Raw genomic sequence first — 20425 nt, 5'->3', positions numbered from 1 at the left:
CATCTGCTCTAATAAAAGCCGTCAGTCTGACACAACACTGACGAGCGGGCGCGCGCCTGCCTGCCTGCCTGCCTGTGTCACCCGCCTCCCCCGGCTATTTATCCAGGCCGCCTCCCAGTGTCTTATCCAAGCATCCGCTTGGACACCAGGAGACGCTGCAAGTTCCCCAGTCCTACATGTTTGTCCCAATAACCGTGTAATATCCCTTGGATTCATGTGTCACCACTGCGCCCATCTCTTCCTGTTGTACAGAGGACGCACCCCGAGTGTTGTTACAACATTCCGCCCTATGCCCGCATGTATCAGTGGCCCCCGGGATGAGCACCAGCGACTGTCACGCCTCACCTAACAGTAGAAACGGCTGATAAGAGATTTACACACGGGGGTACCGTTGTACTTGACTCGGGATCGGGATGAGTGAGAGAAGGGTGAGCTCTGTTGTGGAGAGGGTGGGTGGCTCTTAGAAGAGCCTTTGGGGTGTTTGAGGTGCCGGGTAGGCAGGCGGGAGGCCGCTTACTTGGCGCTGGTGTACTTGGTGACGGCCTTGGTGCCCTCGGACACGGCGTGCTTGGCCAGCTCTCCGGGCAGCAGCAGGCGGACGGCGGTCTGGATCTCCCGGGAGGTGATGGTGGAGCGCTTGTTGTAGTGAGCCAGGCGGGAGGCTTCCCCTGCGATGCGCTCGAAGATGTCGTTGACGAAGGAGTTCATGATGCCCATGGCCTTGGAGGAGATGCCGGTGTCGGGGTGCACCTGCTTGAGCACCTTGTAGACGTAGATGGCGTAACTCTCCTTCCTGGTCTTCCTACGCTTCTTGCCGTCCTTCTTCTGGGCCTTGGTGACGGCTTTCTTGGAGCCCTTCTTGGGCGCTGGGGCGGACTTGGCGGGATCAGGCATGATGCAGCGGTTACTATTATCCGAGACACGGAGAACAATGTCCCGCACCTCCCCGCGCCGCGGTATTTATAGCCGGGCTATGCAAATGAGCGACGCCGGCTGCTCGCCCTGCTATTGGAGGAGCGAGTCGTGTCATCTCCGTGTTCACTGCTGAACCACGCCTCCTCATGCTGGTTGGTGAGTCTAAGAGCCGCGCCTCTATTGGTAGGATTTCAATCCGGCCAATGACAGAGAGTGAGGAGCGGGCGGGAAGGTATAAGAGGCGGCAGGAGGCGGCTGAGCGGCATCAGTCGTACTGAATCTCTAGCATCATGTCTGGACGTGGCAAACAAGGAGGAAAGGTCCGCGCTAAGGCCAAGACCCGCTCATCCCGGGCCGGCCTGCAGTTCCCCGTCGGTCGTGTGCACAGGCTCCTCCGCAAGGGCAACTACGCCGAGAGAGTCGGGGCCGGCGCTCCCGTCTACCTGGCCGCCGTGCTCGAGTACCTCACCGCTGAGATCCTCGAGCTGGCCGGCAACGCCGCCCGGGACAACAAGAAGACCCGCATCATCCCCCGCCACCTGCAGCTGGCCGTGCGCAACGACGAGGAGCTCAACAAGCTGCTGGGAGGAGTCACCATCGCCCAGGGAGGCGTCCTGCCCAACATCCAGGCCGTGCTGCTGCCCAAGAAGACCGAGAGCAGCAAGCCCGCCAAGAGCAAGTGAGCGCCGCCGCCGCTGCTGCTCCAGCACCCGATCCCCACTACACACAAAGGCTCTTCTAAGAGCCACCCACCTCCTCCTGACAGAGCTGCAGCCCCGGGTGTCTCCCCGGTACATCACACACTCTCTCTATACAATACTACGTGTACACCACACATTATACTGCTCGTGTCTGCGCTCCCCCGCCTCTATCGCTCTCCTGCCGGTGTCACTAGTTGCTAGCGGCTACACAAAGGGGATGGATGTGACCGCCCGCCCCGCAGGCTGCGCCCCGACTCTCCGTCACTGGGGGGCGCTGCACCCTCCCGGCCGGGCACGGCATCTCCGGGAGCCGAGGAGGATGGCGCTCGCCCTCCACGCAGGGACGGAGCTGCGGCTGTTGACGTCACACAGAGCGAGCGAACGAGCGGGAGATTCAAACCCCCCCCCAACAACTTTCCGACTGAGAACTAAATGGTTCTACACTAGATCTGCAGGATTGTCCACCAGGTGGCGCTTTTTGGGAAATGGTCACATTGCCCCCAACAGTAGCCAATATAGTCCCAGTGGCGTCAAAAGATTCACAATGCTACCCGATTGGGCAATATTATTACCCCTAAACATATGAAAGAATTAAAAAAATAAATAATAAAGTAGCTAGTAAAATGTAAATTTTATTACATTCAAATACCAATGCTGAACAAGTTAAAATTGACACACAAATGGAGGAACAACATACAGAAACAAACTATTACACAAGGGCCCGAGTGTACACAACAGAAGCAATCAATGGTGTTCCCTGCACTTTTTGCAGTGTACTAAGTAAGTAGTGCCGAAAACGGTCTCAAAACTAATCAGACTCTGACCAAGGCATGAAACAGAAAAGGGTAATGAATAATTCGCACATATGCCCAAAAATAAAGAAATTCCTGCATCCAAAGCCTGCAGGGGAACAGGATTAAAGTGCATAGCAACCACGGACCATTCCTCCTGACGAAGCCGTTTGGCGAAACGCGCGTCGAGGCAATCACCGGGTTGAGACCTTGATACTGGTGACCGGCACACACCATCTAACTCTGCACCAAAAGAAAGGTAAAAAAAACCACATATGTTTCTTAGATAGTGATTGCACAGCGATAAGGAAAACAGTAAGATTTAGGTGCAGTCTAACCTTTGTTTGGCCGGGCAAGTAAGGATGCAATAAGTATTTTATATTCACCAGCTAAGGTCTCTCCCGTTTAGTGCATTAAGTTTTTAATCTTTCTACACTTTTCTACTTTTTCTATGTTTTTAAAACAAATGTTTTTGCTGTCCCCCCTGAGACTTTTTTTCCAGATAATCCCATGGCATTGCTTAACCCCTTAAGGACGCAGGGTTTTTCGGCCGATTTCTCGCTCTCCAACTTCAAAAATCCATAACTTTTTCATTTTTACGTGTACAGACCTGTGTGAGGGCTTATTTTGTGCGTAACAAATTTTACTTTCCCGTGATGTTATTTATTTTAACATGCCGTGTACTGCGTAGCTGAAAAAAAATTCCAAATGTGGAAAAATTGAAAAAAAACGTCACGTGCGTCACGTTCTTGTGGGCTCAGTTTTTACGACTTTCACTCTTCGCTCCAAATAACACGCCTACTTTATTCTTTGGTTCGGTGCGATCGCGGTGATACCAAATTTAGATTTAGATTTAGTTTTAATACATTTTCAAAAATTAAACGAATGTGTACAAAAAAGAAAAAAAAAAATTTCGCCATCTTCTGACGCTAATAACTTTTTCATACTTTGGCGCACGGAGATGTGTGAGGTGTCATTTTTTGCCAAATGAGGCGACGTTTTCATTGCTACCGTTTTGAGGTCTGTGCGATATTTTGATCATTTTTTATTTCATTTTTTATGTTATGTAAAAAGGTGTAAAAGTCGCATTTCGGACATTTGGGCGTCATTTCCCGCCTCGGAGGTCACCGCCGTCCGTAACCGTTTTTATATTTTGATAGGTCGGGCATTTTGGGACGCGGCGATACCTAATATGTTTGTGATTTTTACTGTTTATTATGTTTTATATCCGTTCTAGGGAAAGGGGGGTGATTTGAACTTTTAATATTTTATTAATTTTTTTTATTTTTTAAACTTTTTTTTTTCTTTTTTTTTTCACTATCTTTTAGACCATCTAGGGTACATTAACCCTAGATGGTCAGATCGCTCCTACCATATACTGCAATACTTCTGTATTGCAATATATGGCATTTTTGCAGCACATTCATTACAATGAGCCACTGGCTCATTGTAACGAATCTGCAGCTGCCAGATAGCCTCGTGTCAAAAGAAGACACGAGGCTACCATGGCAACCGATCGCCGCCCCCCGATGACGTTCGGGGGCGTGGCGATCGAAAAAAAGATGGCGGCGCCCGCGCGCCTGTAAACAAACAGGGGCACGGATCGAAGGGGGTAAGTACATGTTTATTATGTTTAACTAGCCTTCCCCAGCCCGGACATAAAAAAAAATTTAAACCCGGATAACCCCTTTAATATAAGAGGTATATGGCAACTTCTGAGTAATTTTTACCTAAAACAGCACATAGAATTGTTAAAATTTTTACTGGTCATTTATGCTGTATAAGGCTTTGTCCTTAACTGGTTAATAAGGAAATCATCATGTTTGTAACCTGGCTGGACCGTGGATTTATTATCAAAAGTCTGTTTCATCCTTGCAGAACCGTGGTCAGCGATCCTTGGCAAGATGGATTGCCGGCGGTGATTGTGGGAAAACACCCGAGATCTGTGCTAGCAATATGCAGCAAAGACTTACCGGCTATGGCAAGGGCTCAGCCTGTGAGCCCTCTCCATGCACCAGGACCCGACGCGGGATCCTGAAAAGAGAATATCTGTTGCTAAACATTTCAGGAAGCTTTTATTGTTTGAACCTCAAAATTCCAAGATTTGGGACACATGTCCTAAGGTCGAAGTTCAGATGTGGGAAGCACTACTGGGATGCATCTGTGTTAAATCTTTAAAACAAATCTTGCGGCCACTTTCATTGCCAGAACCTTCCGTAGCCAGAAATTGAGAACCACGTTGAGGAACATACCCCCAGAGAAGTGATCTTGGAAAATATTCCTCTCGTTAAATTGGTAGCCGCCTTTCCAGCAGAATTCAACAGATTTTCAGCCAAATGCCTCTAGTAGAGTCCTTTGGCTAAAGCAGTGGGGAGGAGACATTTGTTCCAAGACCAAGCTGTGTGGAGTTCCATTTTCTGGTGAGTTTGTTTTTGGAACAGATCTTTATGCCATACTTGAAAAGGCAGCTAACTAAAAGATGGGCTTCCCTGAAAACAAAACTAACATCAAAAAGAACTTTTTTGTGGCCCAAAAGACCAGGAAGATACCATTCTTGGGAAAGGCAAACAGGGCCGTTAGAGCTTCCCCAAGGGAGGCAAAGGACGCGGTTTCCTGTTCTCTTCAAACAACGATCCCTCAAAGTAAGAAGCAATGACGCCAGGGTTGGGGGAAGACTCTCGATGTACACTTCACAGTGGGAGGAAAATGCATTAAATCTCCATATCTCTCGCCATCTCCTCTAGGGGGACAGTCGGGGGGGGGGGGGGAGTACAGGTGTAGGATGTGAGGTGTTTAATCATTATGCATCGTGTGTTATGCATCTGTCTAATATGTGTTATTTTTTAAATACATAGTGTGGGAGATTTGGCCCGGTAGAGACCGTGGTAGCGGGGTGCTGTGATGCAGTTCAAGACAGTGACACCAAGGTACAGTCCAAACAGGTCTCGCCTGCGTTTATTGCAGCAAAAATAAACCAGCCTTTACATTCAGGTACTTGAATAAACAAACAAAAAAACCTACCCGTCAGGGTGCTAACTATACAAATAGTCCACTAACTCACACTATACGAAGATCACGTGGCTGCTCCAGGCACGGAGGTCAGGGCTGTGTCCTCTCAGCCTCCTTCCACAGAGAGACAACCCACTCAATTTTATGCAGGCTCATTAGTCTGCACCCATCACCTGTGTCCAAGGTGCTGGACAAACCCACCTCAGCACTAAGGCCTTGCATAGAAGCAAAACGTAGGGGAAACATACCGCCCATCCACAGTTAACCCCTTCAGTGTCTCACATACCCTCCCCCTCTGTTTGACCCTGTGGGGACGAACACTTTTGGCCATCAGACAGTGGGTACGGGATAGGGCATCGGCATTCCCATGCAGCTTTCCTGCTCGATGTTCCACCGTGAATTTAAAATTCTGGAGCATTAGGAACCACCTTGTGACCCTGGCGTTCCTCTCTTTGGCCTGACTCATCCAGGTTAGGGGAGAGTGATCAGTCACTAGTGTAAACTGCCGCCCTACCAAATAATACCTCAGGGATTCCAGAGCCCATTTTATCGCCAAGCACTCCCTCTCAACTATACTATAGTTCTTCTCAGGAGGTGTGAGCTTGCGGCTCAGGAATGTCACAGGATGTTCCTCACCCTCCACTACTTGAGACAGGACAGCCCCTAAACCCACATCAGAAGCGTCAGTCTGCACAATAAAGGTCTTGGTGAAGTTAGGGGTGATCAGTACCGGTCCCTCACACAAAACCGTCTTAAGTCGCTGAAACGCCCCCTCAGCCTCTTCACTCCACTTTACCATCACCGCCCTGCTACCTTTGGTCAGGTCAGTCAGGGGTGCCGCTATTGTCGCAAAATCGGGGATAAATCGGCGATAATAGCCCACTATGCCCAGGAAAGCCCTCACTTGCTTCTTGCTCAAAGGCCGTGGCCACTGCTGGATCGCCTCCACTTTATTTACTTGGGGTTTGATGACCCCTCGCCCAATACGGTACCCCAGGTAACGGGCCTCTTCCAGACCCAGTGCACACTTTTGGGGGTTCGCTGTCAGCCCTGCCGCCCTCAGGGAGTCTACCACTGCTTGTACCTTGGCTAGATGACTCTCCCAGTCGTTACTATAGACTATGATGTCATCCAAGTAGGCCGAGGCATAACTCCGGTGAGGTTTTAGCACGAGATCCATTAACCTCTGGAATGTGGCGGGAGCCCCATGTAGCCCAAAGGGGAGTACCACGTACTGAAAAAGCCCATCAGGGGTAACAAAAGCGGTCTTCTCTTTAGCCCTGTCAGTCAGGGGTACCTGCCAATACCCTTTCGTCAGGTCAAGGGTGGAGAAGAACCTAGCCTGTCCAAGTCGTTCTATCAACTCGTCAACCCTGGGCATGGGATAGGAATCAAATTTGGACACCTCGTTCAACTTCCTAAAATCATTGCAGAATCGTAGGGAACCATCAGGTTTGGGAATCAACACAATAGGACTCGACCAGTCACTTTTAGATTCCTCGATAACCCCCAGGTCTAACATCTGCCTGACTTCTTCGGATATGGCAAGCCGGCGCGCTTCAGGGACCCGGTAGGGTTTTTGGTGTACCCGGATGTGGGGTTCGGTTATGATGTCATGCTTGATGACTGAAGTACGTCCCGGTAACTTAGAGAACACATCCATATTTCGGAGCACAAACTCCTTCGCTTCCTGAATCTGGGCCCTGGAGAGGGACTCCGAGATCCGTACTTCAGGCACCTTGGCATCGGGTACACCTACCTCCGGTGTCCCCTTCTTGGAGACAGACGCCTTCTCTACTCCCATGGCCACCAGGGACTCTCTTTCCCTCCATGGCTTTAGGAGGTTCACGTGGTATATCTATTCGGGTTTCCTCCTCCCCGGCTGAGATACCTTGTAGGTTACCTTCCCCACTCTCTCCATGACCTCATATGGTCCTTGCCATTTTGCCAAGAACTTGCTCTCCACGGTGGGCACCAGAACTAGCACTCTGTCGCCTGGGTTAAAGGTCCTGAGTCTGGCTGACCTATTGTAGACCCTAGACTGGGCCTCTTGTGCCCTTGTCATGTGCTCCTTTACAAGGGGCATTACCGCCGCTATGCGGTCCTGCATAAGGGAGACGTGTTCTATCACACTACGGTGGGGGGTCCTCTCCTGTTCCCAGGTCTCCTTGGCTATATCCAAAAGCCCACGTGGGGAACGGCCATATAATAGCTCAAAGGGTGAGAAACCCGTGGAGGACTGGGGAACTTCCCGTATGGCAAACATCAAATAGGGCAACAAACAATCCCAGTCCTTCCCATCTTTGCTGACCACCCTCTTAAGCATCCCCTTCAAGGTCTTATTAAACCTCTCGACCAGGCCATCTGTCTGAGGATGATACACAGAGGTGCGGAGCTGTTTTACCTGTAGTAATTTACACATCTCCTTCATTACCCTAGACATGAATGGGGTACCCTGGTCAGTCAAGATTTCCTTGGGGAGGCCTGTGCGTGAGAACACCTGGAACAGCTCCCTCGCAATATTTTTGGAGGAGGTGTTCCTTAATGGAATCGCCTCGGGATACCGCGTAGCGTAGTCCAGGATAACTAGGATGTATTGGTGCCCCCTGGAGGATTTAACTATGGGGCCAACCAGATCCATTGCAATCCGTTCAAAGGGCACTTCTATGATTGGTAGCGGGACCAAAGGACTCCTGAAGTGGGAGACCGGGGCAGTAAGTTGACACTCAGGGCAGGAGCTACAATACCGGTTTACCTCCTCCCACACCCCGGGCCAGAAAAATCGCTGCAGGATCCTCTCTCGGGTCTTCTCAGCACCTAAGTGCCCTCCCAGCACATGTTTGTGTGCCAACTCTAGCACCAGCCTACGGTGAGATTGGGGTACTACAAGTTGCTCAACCTCCTCACCCCATATCTGGTCGATCCTGTACAACAGTTCCCCAATAATCACCATTCGGGGGTATATTTTATCAGCCCCTGGTATTTGGAGTACCCCATTTATCACCTTAACATTCTCCCGTGCTTTAACCAAGGTAGGGTCCTGTAGCTGTGCAGCCCCAAAATTTTCACGGGAAATCTCAAGGTCCAGCACGTCGGCCACCTCCTCGTGGCCCTCGACCTCACCAGCTAGGACCTCTAGGGGAGAGAATTCATCACATGGGGTCACCCCTACTGCTGGTGTGTGTACATCGGCCTCAAAGGGTTCAGGGGCCAAGGCCGGACATACCTGATGTCCAATATCTGCAACAGCACCTGAGGTGGGTCTTTGTCTCCAGAGGTCCCAAAACACCGGTAAGTCTCTGCCGATAATAGCCTCATGAAAAAGGGTCCCCACCACCCCCACTTCATGGGTAACAGTACCACAAGGGGTATGTAGGTTGATGACAGCAGTGGGATATTCGCGAGTGTCCCCATGTATACACAACACTCCCACTCTCCGCCCACTGTATAGTCCAGGATCAACCAAAGTTCCCCGCACCAGGGTGACCAGACTCCCTGAGTCTAGCAAGGCTTCCACTGTGTGACCACCGATTGTGACCATGCATACTTGGGGTTCTGCATCCGTGACTGACTCAGCCGCCAGAACTGGCCGGGCAAACAGTGACACTCGCCGGGTCTGGTTGCAGTCCATTGGCTCCACTGACAGTGGACAGTTGGCAGCAATATGGCCCATTTCATGGCACCGCCAGCACTGGATACGGCCATGACCTCTGTCACGAGCCTCACTGGGTTTCTGGGTATCCACGCCCCCCAATGAACCCCCTCCCAACCTGACATGTCTCCCCTTTTCCGCAGTAGCAGTCTTACCAGCTGGTTTGGTGCCCCTGTCACTGGCACTGCTTCGTGTCGGAGAGGTAAGTAGAAGATCCTCCGTAGCCCGATACCTCTCTACTAGGGACACAAGCTCCTCAGCTTTTGTGGGACCGGCCTGTCCAACCCACCGCTGGAGCCGAGAGGGCAGAGAACGGGTGAATTTGTTGAGGACCACTCTCTCTACCATCTGTGCGGGGGTGCAGTCCTCTGGTTGTAGCCACTTCCGGACAAGATGGATCAGGTCATGCATTTGGGAGCGTGGGGGTAATTTTTCTGAGTAAGCCCACTGGTGGACCCGGCTGGAGCGAACTTGAACGGTGACCCCAAGACGAGCCAGAATCTCCGCCTTTAGCTGGGGGTACTTACGGGCCTCCATTTCACTCAGGTCGTAGTAAGCCTTCTGCGACTCGCCGGTCAGGAACGGTGCCAGGACATCTGCCCACTGCTCAGCCGGTAACTCCTCTCGCTCAGCTACTCTCTCGAACACTGTGAGATACGCCTCCACGTCGTCGGTCGTCGCCATTTTTTGTAAAGCCTTTTGTACTGCAGCCCGTGCGGAACGCTGGACAACCGGGTACCCTTGCAGACCGGTATGGGACCCCTCAGTAGTCGTCGCTTGCGGTGCTGCCATAATGCCAGAAAACTTCTCCATCATCAGCTGGAACATGGCTCGGGACTCTTCCTGCTGTTGCTGTAGCATGGCTCGGGACTCTTCCTGCTGTTGCCAGAGCATGGCTTGCTGCTGTCGGGACCTCTCCTCCTGCTGCTGGAGCATGGCTTGCTGCAGCTGCCGATTAGCCTGGGACTCTTCCTGCTGCTGCTGCCGATTAGCTCTGGCCTCCTCTTGCAGGTATTTAATAAAGTCCTCCATCTTGGCTGTATCCTGCACTTTGCCTGCTGCTTTCACCCAGGCCATGCAATGTTGCAGGATGTAGCGAGCCTTTCAGGTGTGTGTCTTTTTGAACTGCCCGCAATCCGAAGCACCATATGTGGGAGATTTGGCCCGGTAGAGACCGTGGTAGCGGGGTGCTGTGATGCAGTTCAAGACAGTGACACCAAGGTACAGTCCAAACAGGTCTCGTCTGCGTTTATTGCAGCAAAAATAAACCAGCCTTTACATTCAGGTATTTGAATAAAGAAAAAAAAAAAAACCCGTCAGGGTGCTAACTATACAAATAGTCCACTAACTCACACTATACGAAGATCACGTGGCTGCTCCAGGCACGGAGGTCAGGGCTGTGTCCTCTCAGCCTCCTTCCACAGAGAGACAACCCACTCAACTCTGCTGAGTGATTTTATGCAGGCTCATTAGTCTGCACCCATCACCTGTGTCCAAGGTGCTGGACAAACCCACCTCAGCACTAAGGCCTTGCATAGAAGCAAAACCTAGGGGAAACATACCGCCCATCCACAGTTTACCCCTTCAGTGTCTCACAATAGACAATTGTCAGTCCTCCGTTACGGACGTCATTAATTCAGATCCCCTGCCGATAGCTCTTGTTAGTGGTTTCGGAGGGGTCTGGTGTGTTTTGGGATTAAACTTTTTCCCTATGTTAATAGAGCTTGCACTGTTCTTCTTCTCTTTTGGCAGGAATCCAAAGAGATAGAGAAATCTAAGGAACCAGATAAAAAGGAAACACAATCACGCAGATGCAACATGTGTTTTAATAAGCTTTTGAGTCATTATAAAAAAAAAACAGTATGCAAAGATTGCCTAGATAACTTACTCAAAGAAGAGAGAGGTTCTTTCATGGATGAGAGGAGAACATTCATTAAAGGGAAAGTCCAATCTTCAGTAGCTGCATCTGTGGCATCCCTTATTCCTCAAATGGCACCACCCAAAAGACCCAGAATAATTGAATCATATTCTGAATCTGAGGCAGTCAGAGGAAGCATGTACTTCTTTCTCTATGGACATGGATATATCTCCATCAGTGGCGGCTACTAAAATGGAATCAAAATATCTTTGCTTCCGAAAATCTTGATGCATTACTTAAAGCGATTCGAGGCCCCTTAAAATTAGACGTAGAAGAAGTAAAATCTGTCCAATACTCAAGGCAAAAAAGAAAAGAGTCTTCCCAATAAATAATACACTCAAGGAATTGATACTAGAATAGTGGAGAGAACCGGGAAGTAGAATTTCTATTTCTAAGGAATTTAAAATCGTCTTTTGTTTGAAGATGTGAAAAATTGGAACGCTACGTTAGTGTTCAAGTAACCAACATTAAGAAAAAAACTGATCTCCCCTTTGAGGATGCCATACAGCTCAAAGATCCGATGGACAGGAAAGCTGACGGCTTACTGAAAAAGGCATGGGAAGCAGCCATGCTAAATCTGAAAGTAAACATAGCCACAACATTTTTTTTCCTGTACTCTTTTCTTTCGGTTATCAGAATTGGATAACCATATGAAAATGGGCACCTCAAGAGAAATGTTACAGGATACTTTAAACATGCTGAAATCTGCTACAGCATTCATCACAGATGCTTCAGCAGAAGGAGTTCGATTTAGCGCAAAGGAGGGCACTTTGTCAAATTCAGTCAGATGTGCTATTTGGTTAAGATGATGGGGTGGTGATTGTAGATTTAAATCTAAATTGTGTAGTCTTCCCTTCCAAGGTGAATACGTTTTTGGCGCAGAATTGGACACCATTCTTGAAAAAGCTGCAGATCGTAAGAAAGACTTCCCTGAAACAAGAACGGGTCAGAAAAAACAATCCTTTCCATATCGTCCCCCATGATGGCCCCCTGGAGGTTGCTCCTCCTTCCTCTGTAGGGACTGGAAATTGAGAGTATTAAAGGCTCCACCCTCAACCTCCCACCAGTGTTTTTCCTGTCCCTACAGGGATAGGATTGAGAGTAAAACCCCTCTCTCCTCCGGGGGGGGGGGGGGGGTTGGTGGAATCTCGTACCCCTCGTGGGTGCCTGTTCCCCCGGAGCTTCCCTCGTCCGGCCTCTTTAGGGAGTCCTACTTGGGGTCCTCAGGCTCCGGTTGCCATCGGGCAGGTTGTGGGTCTGCGGCAGCCGGCACATAGCGCTTCCTCATTGCGCGATGTCACTTCTGGTTTTGCCGGAACTGACGTCAGAGGCCTCAGCGTCACGGCCTAGGGGACGGGCCGCGGAAGATGACGTCAGACACCGGCAGCATGTATAAGACCGCGGTGTAGTCGCTGTCTGCTGAGGTCTATGGGAACAAGATGGCAGAGGAGGCTGAAAATCGTTTCATATCCCTGGGTTGTGTGAGTAAGACGTTTGGCTGAACGCCAATGTTGCTGGCACTATATGCTGTGTTTGGGAGTCGGCTTTTGGTTAAGCATAACTCCTGTGTTTTTGTGTTTTTATAATTGGGAGAAGGACATGTTTGTCAAGAAGAAAGTTAAGGAATGTGATAAGGAGAAACCAAAAAAAGGCACCGTCTAAACGCTGCCAGATGTGTAATACAAAACTTGATGGTCATATAAAAAGAGCTTATGCAAGGATTGTTTGGACAAGATATTAATAGAAGAGAAGTCTTCATTTATGGTTGAATTAAGGGTTGTTATGCGTCAGGAGATTAAAGCTTCTAGAAGTCCACCGCATAAGAAAGTCAGAGGAAACCCTGTATGTGTAGATACTGACGATGAGCAACCTTCATGTTCATATGAAATGGATATTGAGGAGTCTGATATCATGCAACAATCCGTACCTAATGACCCTAAATATCAAATGAAGATATGGACGGGCTTATTAAGGAATTAAGAGATACCTTAAATATTGAGGACACAATAGAAGAAAGGTCAGTGGTTGACGAATTGTTTGGTGGATTAAGAAGGAAGAAAGTGAGAGTTTTTCTAATCATTGAAAATTTGAAAGATCTTGTTTTGGATGAATGGAAAGACGTCTAACAATTCCCAAAGAGTTTAAGAACCGTTTATTATTTGACCCAGAGGAGACAAGGATTTGGGATAATGTGCCCAAGGTTGATGTTCCCATTGCCAAAGTAGTAAAAAAAACGGATTTACCTTTTGAGGATTCTACTCAGTTAAAGGATGCTATGGATCGGAAGTCAGACTGTCTGCTTAAGAAAGCATGCGAGGCCTCTATGGCAACTCTTAAAACTAATTGCGACTACCTCAGTTTCTCGTACTCTTTTCTTTTGGTTAAGACAGCTTGAAGATCACCTCAGAGAAGGTACATCTAGAGAAGAGATTAAGATTCCATCCCGTTACTGAAGTCGGCAGCAGCATTTCTAGCAGATGCATTGGCGGAGACTATTCCTTTTTTCTGCAAGAGAAGCCGCATATTTAAATGCAACCAGAAGAGGACTTTGGCTTAAACAGTGGTCAGGAGATGTGCGTTCTAAGGCTAAGTTGTGTAGCCTTCCTTTTTCTGGGGAGTTTCTGTTTGGCACAGAACTGGATGATATCCTGGATAAAGCAGCTGACAGTAAGAAAGGGTTTCCGGAAGCGAAGCAACAACCAGAGAACAGCAAAAATGTAAGGGCCGACAGACATGGACGCAAAGATTCGGGAAGAAGCAAGCAGTTTCTCTTCAGTTCCACAAATAAGCAAGAGAAACGGCAAGGACGGCAGAGTGGGGGGAAGATTGAAAAATTTTCACCCCCAATGGGAGAACATAACTTCGAACAGGTGGGTGGGCAGGTTATTTTATGGAGTTTGTGTCACCACCCCCTCACCGATTTGTTCTATCCAGGCAATCTTCAAACAAACCAACAGATCTCCTTTGGGAAGAAGTTTCCGGTCTGCTGAAGCTGAACGTGATCAGTCCAGTCCTCCCAGAAGAGAAAGGCATGGGTCATTATTCTCCCTTTTTCTTAATAAAAAAGACAAATGGAACTTTCAGATTAATCACAAACCTGAAATTTTTGAACAAATGTGTAGCATATGCCAAATTCAAAATGGAGTCGGTGAAATCTGCCACCCCTTTAATATCTCACAATACTGTTTTATGCACCTTGGACCTCAAGGATGCATACTACCATGTACCCATTCACCCAGAGTCACAGAGATACTTACGGTTTGCAGTGTTGTCACCCTCGGGGGAGGAGTTTCATTTTCAGTTTACCGCATTACCCTTTGGTCTCTCTTCAGCCCCTCAGATCTTCACCAAGGTTATGGCGGAGGTAGTGAAATATCTTCTAACTGAAGAGATCTTCGTGGTGCCTTACCTAGACGACTTCCTGCTGATTGGAGACTCGGTAAGTCACATGGAGAGTCAAAAGAAGACTACAATAGAGATACTGCAATCCCTGGGATGGATTATAAATCTAGAAAAATCGGACTTGACCCCAAATCACATAAAGGAATTTTTGGGGGCATCTCTGAACTCAGTAACACAAACCTCCTATCTTCCACAGAAGAAAGTGGACAAGCTTCTTGGGAAGATCAGAAATTTCCAGAAGAGGAAGTCATTGTCAGTTTGGACGATGAGTCTGCTGGGGACCATGACATAATGTATCCAGAGTGTGGCCTGGTGCCAAAACCACTCAAGGACCTTACAATCCTGGATCCTTTCAAAGTGGGACCGAAATCATCACCATTTGCATTGGTCACTGGTAATTCCTCCAAAAGTGAAAAAGTCATTGAATTGGTGGAAAAATCCCAGGAACCTTCAAAAAGGAGTGGAATGGATACAATGGCCATTGATTCAGATTCAGACGGATGCCAGCAGTTCCGGTTGGGGAGCTCTCCTGCTAGGAAAATATGTTCAGGGTTGTTGGTCCCGGGAAAGAAAACAAGTCTCTTCAAACGAGAGAGAATTGAGAGCGGTTCTGAAGACACTGGAGGGTTGCACCGACGACTTGAAGGGGCATCACATAAAAATGTCAGACAATACTACTACAGGCAGGGCGGGGCGGAACCAGATCCAGGGAACTGCTAAGGATATCCCAGAGAATATTCTCATGGACGGAAGAAAATCTTTGCTCAATTTCGGCCATCCATCTGAGGGGCTCGGAAAATGTAGTGGCGTATTATCTCAGCAGATCTCAGATCCTTCCACATGAGTGGAGTCTGAACGAGGAGGTCTTTCAGGAGATCATTTCAAGATGGGGATTACCAGCCATCGATCTGTTTGCCTCAAGGAAGAACTGCAAGGTAGAGAGGTTCTACTCACTAAGTCCAAGAGAGGCTCCTTGGAAGCTGGATGCATTCTCACAGGTCTGGAGCCAAGATCTGGTATATGCCTTTCCCCCAATCCCGTTGGTAAGCAAGGTGCAGCAGAAGCTATTGATCAGTCCAGCCAGTCTTATCCTGGTCGCACCTTTCTGGCCGAAGAAGAGTTTGTTCCCAATTCTACAGAAGTTAGCAGTGGAACTTCCATTTATTCTTCCCGAGAGGCCAGACCTTCTGCATCAGGGACCAGTCCTGCATCAGAACCCAGAGTTTCTAAAATTGTCAGCCTGGATCCTGAAAGGGACTATCATGTAAGGTAATTAAAACCTTAAAAAATAGTAGGAAAACAGTAACTCATGCCATATATCTTAAAATATGGAAAAAGTTTTGTTCCTGGTCTAAGGATGTGCCTAATCAGGATTCTCCTAATATATATCAAATCCTTGATTTTCTACAGGACTGGTTTGAAAAGGGGCTACGACCTTGCACCTTGAAAGTCCAGGTCTCAGCCCTGAGTGCATTCTATGACACCGCACTAGCAGAACACAGGTGGGTTAAAAGATTTTTCCAGGCCTGTACACGCTTACGTCCTACTGTTAAAGAGTCCTCCCCTCAGTGGGATTTACCTTTAGTCTTCAACGCCCTAACTGAGAACTCTTTTGAACCAAATGACTCTAACAACGTGCGTCTCTTGACTTTATAAGACTGCCTTCCTTATAGCTATCACATTGGCTAGAAGGTTAAGTGAGTTGCAAGCCTTGTCTATCTCTGAGGATAGGATTACGCTTAAGCTTGACAGAAATTTCTTGCCTGAGGTTGTCTCTAATTTCCACAGGAATCAGGAGATTGTCTTACCAATGTTTTGCCAGCATCCAAGAAGTCCTATAGAGGAGAAATGGCATCTATTGGATGTAAGGCGTACAGTGCTTAATTATCTTGAAGCATCTGTTCCTTGGAGAAAGGATTTAAATCTGTTCATTCAATTTCCAGGAAAACATAAAGGCAAGAAGGCTTCAAAACCCACGATTGGACGATGTATTACTGAGGCCATCAAAGAATGCTACAAGGTCAAAGGTGTTCCCCTACTGCTCTCAGTCAAAGCCCATTCTACTAGGGCTATGTCTACATCTTGGGCAGAGTGAGGGGGAGCCTCTATTGAAGAGATTTGTAAAGCTGCCACATGGAGCTCGAATACTACTTTTGTAAAGCACTATAGACTTAACGTTCTAATTTCCAGAGATCTGGCCTTTGGCCGGAAAGTACTTCGGGCTGTGGTCCCTCCATGACTGGGCATAATTTGGTATGTCTCCAGGGGGCCGTCATGGGGGACGATATGGAAAAAAGGAATTGGTCTTCACCGGTAATTCAGTTTCCATAAGTCCACCATGACGGCCCTATTTTTTTTCCCTCCCACTTGTATAAGGAATTTTTGTGTTTTATCTATGTATGTGAAATTAACGTACTGAATAAATTTGAGTTGGATCCTATATAGGTGTAGTTATTTGATAAACACTGGTGAGAGGTTGAGGGTGTGATCTTTTAATACTCTCAATTTCCTGTCCCTACAGAGGAAGGAGAAGCAACCTCCAGGGGGCCGTCATGGTGGACTTATGGAAACTGAATTACCGGTGAGGACTAATTCCTTTTTTCTTCACCCCAAAGAAAAAAATTTCTTTACAGAGGAAAGGTGGAGCTATAGATGGAGCTATCCCAAAGGTTGAAGAGGAAGAGGGTTCCTACTCAGTTCCAGTAACTCAAGCTCTACCTTTAGAAAGCAATGACGCCAGAGTGGGAGGAAGGCTTCTTCATTTCCGTCATTACTGGACCCAAATAACCTCAAATACATGGGTCTTAAGAATTCTGTTAGACGGATACAAGTTAGAACTAAATTCTCTTCCTCCCAGCAATTTAATGGTGACAAATCAACCAACTTAGACATTAACCACTCAATTATGGCAAGAAGTTTTGAAACTCAAGGACATGGATGTGATAACTCCAGTTCCCAAAGAGTCGCAGAGAAGAGGACATTATTCACCTCTATTTCTCATAAAAAAAGCCAAATGGAACATTCCGTCTGATATTCGACCTGAAAAATCTAAACGGACATATTCTTTGCAGAAAATTCAAGATGGCGACTATTTGCTCGGCCACACTCTTGATTCCGCCGAATGTGTTCTTATGTACCATTTAACTTAAAAGACGCATACTACCATTTGCCAATCTATCCACCATCCCAAAAATTTCTCAGATTCGCAGTTGTGACTCCGGAAGGAGACACAGCTTGCTTGCAATACAAAGCTCCCATTCGGGATCTCTTCTGCCCCAAGGATATTTTCGAGAATAATGATGGAAGTGGTGGCATTCTTAAGATCCAGAAAGGTGTCAATTATTCCATACCTGGACGACTGATATTTGGTCAAAAAGAGCAGGAACTTATCCTACACGGGAATCTAACGATTACTACTCTTCAACAGCTGGGTTGGTACATAAACTGGGAAAAATCCAAACTTACCCACAGCACAGAGACAATATTCCTAGGAACACTTCTAAATACATCTCTACAAACGTCTTTTCTCCCCCGAAAAGATGTCCAGACTCATTCAAAAAACAGCAATATTGTATAATAAGAGAAGCCATGGGAATTCTGTGGCAGATGAAGGCCTGTATCCAATCAGTACAATGGAGTCAGAGCCACATTTAGAGATTCCAGTGCTGGATTTTAGAAGTTTGGGATAAGAACCCACTCCACCTAGACCAAAGAATCCATTTGCCTCCCCGAGCCAAAATGTTCCTAAATTGGTGGACACAAAGCTCACACTTGGAGAAAGGAATACCCTGGCGTCCATGGCCAGTCAATCAGGTTGAGGTGCAAGTTTGGAAGACAAACTTCTTCAAGGCCAATGGACTACTTCTATCCAGAATCGCTCTTCAAATTACAGAGAACTGAGAGCAGTTTGGGAAACTTACTCCAGAACTAGAAAATTGTCATATAAAAATCTATACGGACAATGCTACTACAGTAGCCTACTTGAAACACCAAAGGGGCACAAGAAACAAGAAACACCTATATCTTTCGGAAATCTTCTCCTGAGCATGTCCTCTCATTAAAGGCAGAAGAGAACAAAGTTGCAGATTTCTTGAGCCGAAATCACCTGGATCAGAACGAATGGTGTCTGAACGACAAAGTATTCCAAGAGAGAACTCAGAGTTTGGGTCATCCGAAGATAGATCTATTTGCCACCAACCAACTAACTCCAAAGTGAAAAATTTCTACTCTCTGGACAGAACTTGGTCAAGCCTTCTAATGGATGCATTCAATCAAGTCTGGAAAGCTCCTCTATTGTATGCCTTTCCTCCTATTCCAGTGGTTTCCAGAGTGATCCAGAAGATCCGAGCAGACAGGACTACTGTAATCCTAATAGTACCATATTAGCCAAAAAAGAACTGGTTCCCGGCTCTAAAAGAGATGGCTCTAACAGACCCGATACTTCTACCTATCCGGGAGGATCTGCTGTTTCAGGGGCCTGTTTATCACCCAAACCCTCAAGTTCTCAACCTTTTGGCCTGGATCCTGAGAGGGCATTATTAAAATTACGAGGTCTTTCGGATAAAGTAATATCTACTATGAAGGAAAGTTGCAAGCCAGTCACCCTTGCAATTAATAACAAAATTTGGAAAAAGTTTATGACATTTTGTGGTCAGTGTCAGCCTAACCAAACATCTCCCAATGTTTCCCAGATCCTATACTTAGTCTGGATTTGACAAAGGGTTGAAGATCAGTACCCTCAAAGTTCAAATTTAGGCACCGAGTGCTTTCTTTGATCAACCTTTGACCAACAACAGATTGATCAGAAGGTTTGTGAAAGCCACGTCTAGGTTGAGACCAAATTATGTACAGAAGACCCATCATGGGACCTTTCTTTCGTGCTTAAAGGGGTATTCTCATCTGGGCATTCACAATCCGTTTCATTAATCTGCCATATATAAACATTTCTTCAATTGGATGTTATAAAAAAAAAAATGTTCCTGTGTGAAGATAATTTCTCATAAATGTAGCTATGTTGTCCCTTAGAAACGAGATGGCTTCCTCGGTTACAACCACCCCACACTCTGGCAGCAGTGGCCAGACATGCGCTATAGAGTCCTGCCGGACCACCAGGATTCAGCAATCATTACCACAGGACGGCTGTGCGACGTAGTAACTCCCGGACATTTTATATACAATAACCTTTTGTTTCTTTGTGCACTCAATCCATCTGAGGTGGCCGTAATCGAGGAAGCCATCTCGTTTTTAAGGGACAACGTGACAACATTTATGAGAAATTATCTTCACACAGGAACATTTTTTTTAATAACCTCTAATTGAAGAAATGTTTACATATGGCAGGTTAATGAATCTGAATGTGAGTGCCCAGACGAGAGAATACCCCTTTAAGGACGCGGCTCCATTTTTCAAATCTGGCCTGTGTCACTATAAGTGGTTATAGCTTTGGAACGCTATGAGATATCCAGGGGATTTTGAGATTGTTTTCTCGTGACACATTGTACTTCAAATTAGTTTAAAAATTTGGATGAAATCTTTTGCGTTTAGTTATGAAAAAAAAAACAAAATTTGGCAAAAATTTGGAAAAATTCTTTATTTTCAACGTTCTAAATTCTCTACTTTTGATGCAGATAGTCAAAGCACCCAAATAAATTCATAACTTACATTTCCCAAATGTCTGCTTTATGTTGGATGTTTTTTTTAAGATTCCACATATTTTACTAGAATGTTATGAGGCTCAGAATTTAGTTATCATGTTTCACATTTTTTGTAAAATCACCAAAACCCGTATTTAGATGGACCTGCTCAACTTCTAATTGACTGTGAGAGGCCTAAATAATAGCGAGACTCATAAATTACCCCATTACGGAAACTACACCCCTCAACGTATGAAAAACCACTTTTAAGAAGTTTGTTAACCCTTTGTGTTTTATAGGGGTTAAAATGGTTAGGGTTTTTCACAATACACTCATTTTGGGAGGAAAATTAAACATTTACAATGGATTAAATGAGAAAAGGCTCCACAAAGTTTGATACCCAA

The 20425-nt window shown here is 46.8% G+C and overlaps 2 protein-coding genes across 2 annotated transcripts; one reads left to right on the top strand and one right to left on the bottom strand.

The window, feature by feature from the left end:
* Positions 1-513: 513 nt before the first annotated feature.
* On the bottom strand, positions 514-914 carry LOC140117235 (histone H2B type 1-O-like). The gene has a single exon (XM_072133726.1). The coding sequence runs from the start codon at positions 892-894 to the stop codon at positions 514-516; it is 381 nt and encodes a 126-aa protein (XP_071989827.1). The 5' UTR covers positions 895-914.
* A 291-nt stretch (positions 915-1205) lies between these two features.
* LOC140117234 (histone H2A type 1-like) lies at positions 1206-2539 on the top strand. The gene has a single exon (XM_072133725.1). It carries the CDS (start codon positions 1206-1208, stop codon positions 1596-1598), a length of 393 nt encoding a protein of 130 aa, XP_071989826.1. The 3' UTR covers positions 1599-2539.
* Positions 2540-20425: the final 17886 nt, after the last annotated feature.

The sequence above is a fragment of the Engystomops pustulosus genome, chromosome 2, assembly GCF_040894005.1.
Source record: "Engystomops pustulosus chromosome 2, aEngPut4.maternal, whole genome shotgun sequence".
In the NCBI taxonomy this organism is placed as follows: Eukaryota; Metazoa; Chordata; class Amphibia; order Anura; family Leptodactylidae; genus Engystomops; species Engystomops pustulosus.
The sequence above is the reverse complement of the archived record's forward strand: the minus strand, read 5'-3'. Positions and strand labels throughout refer to the sequence as shown.

Coding starts and splice junctions, on each gene's coding strand:
- LOC140117235 (XM_072133726.1), bottom strand. CDS start 894: ATGCCTGATCCCGCCAAGTCCGCCCCAGCGCCCAAGAAGGGCTCCAAG.
- LOC140117234 (XM_072133725.1), top strand. CDS start 1,206: ATGTCTGGACGTGGCAAACAAGGAGGAAAGGTCCGCGCTAAGGCCAAG.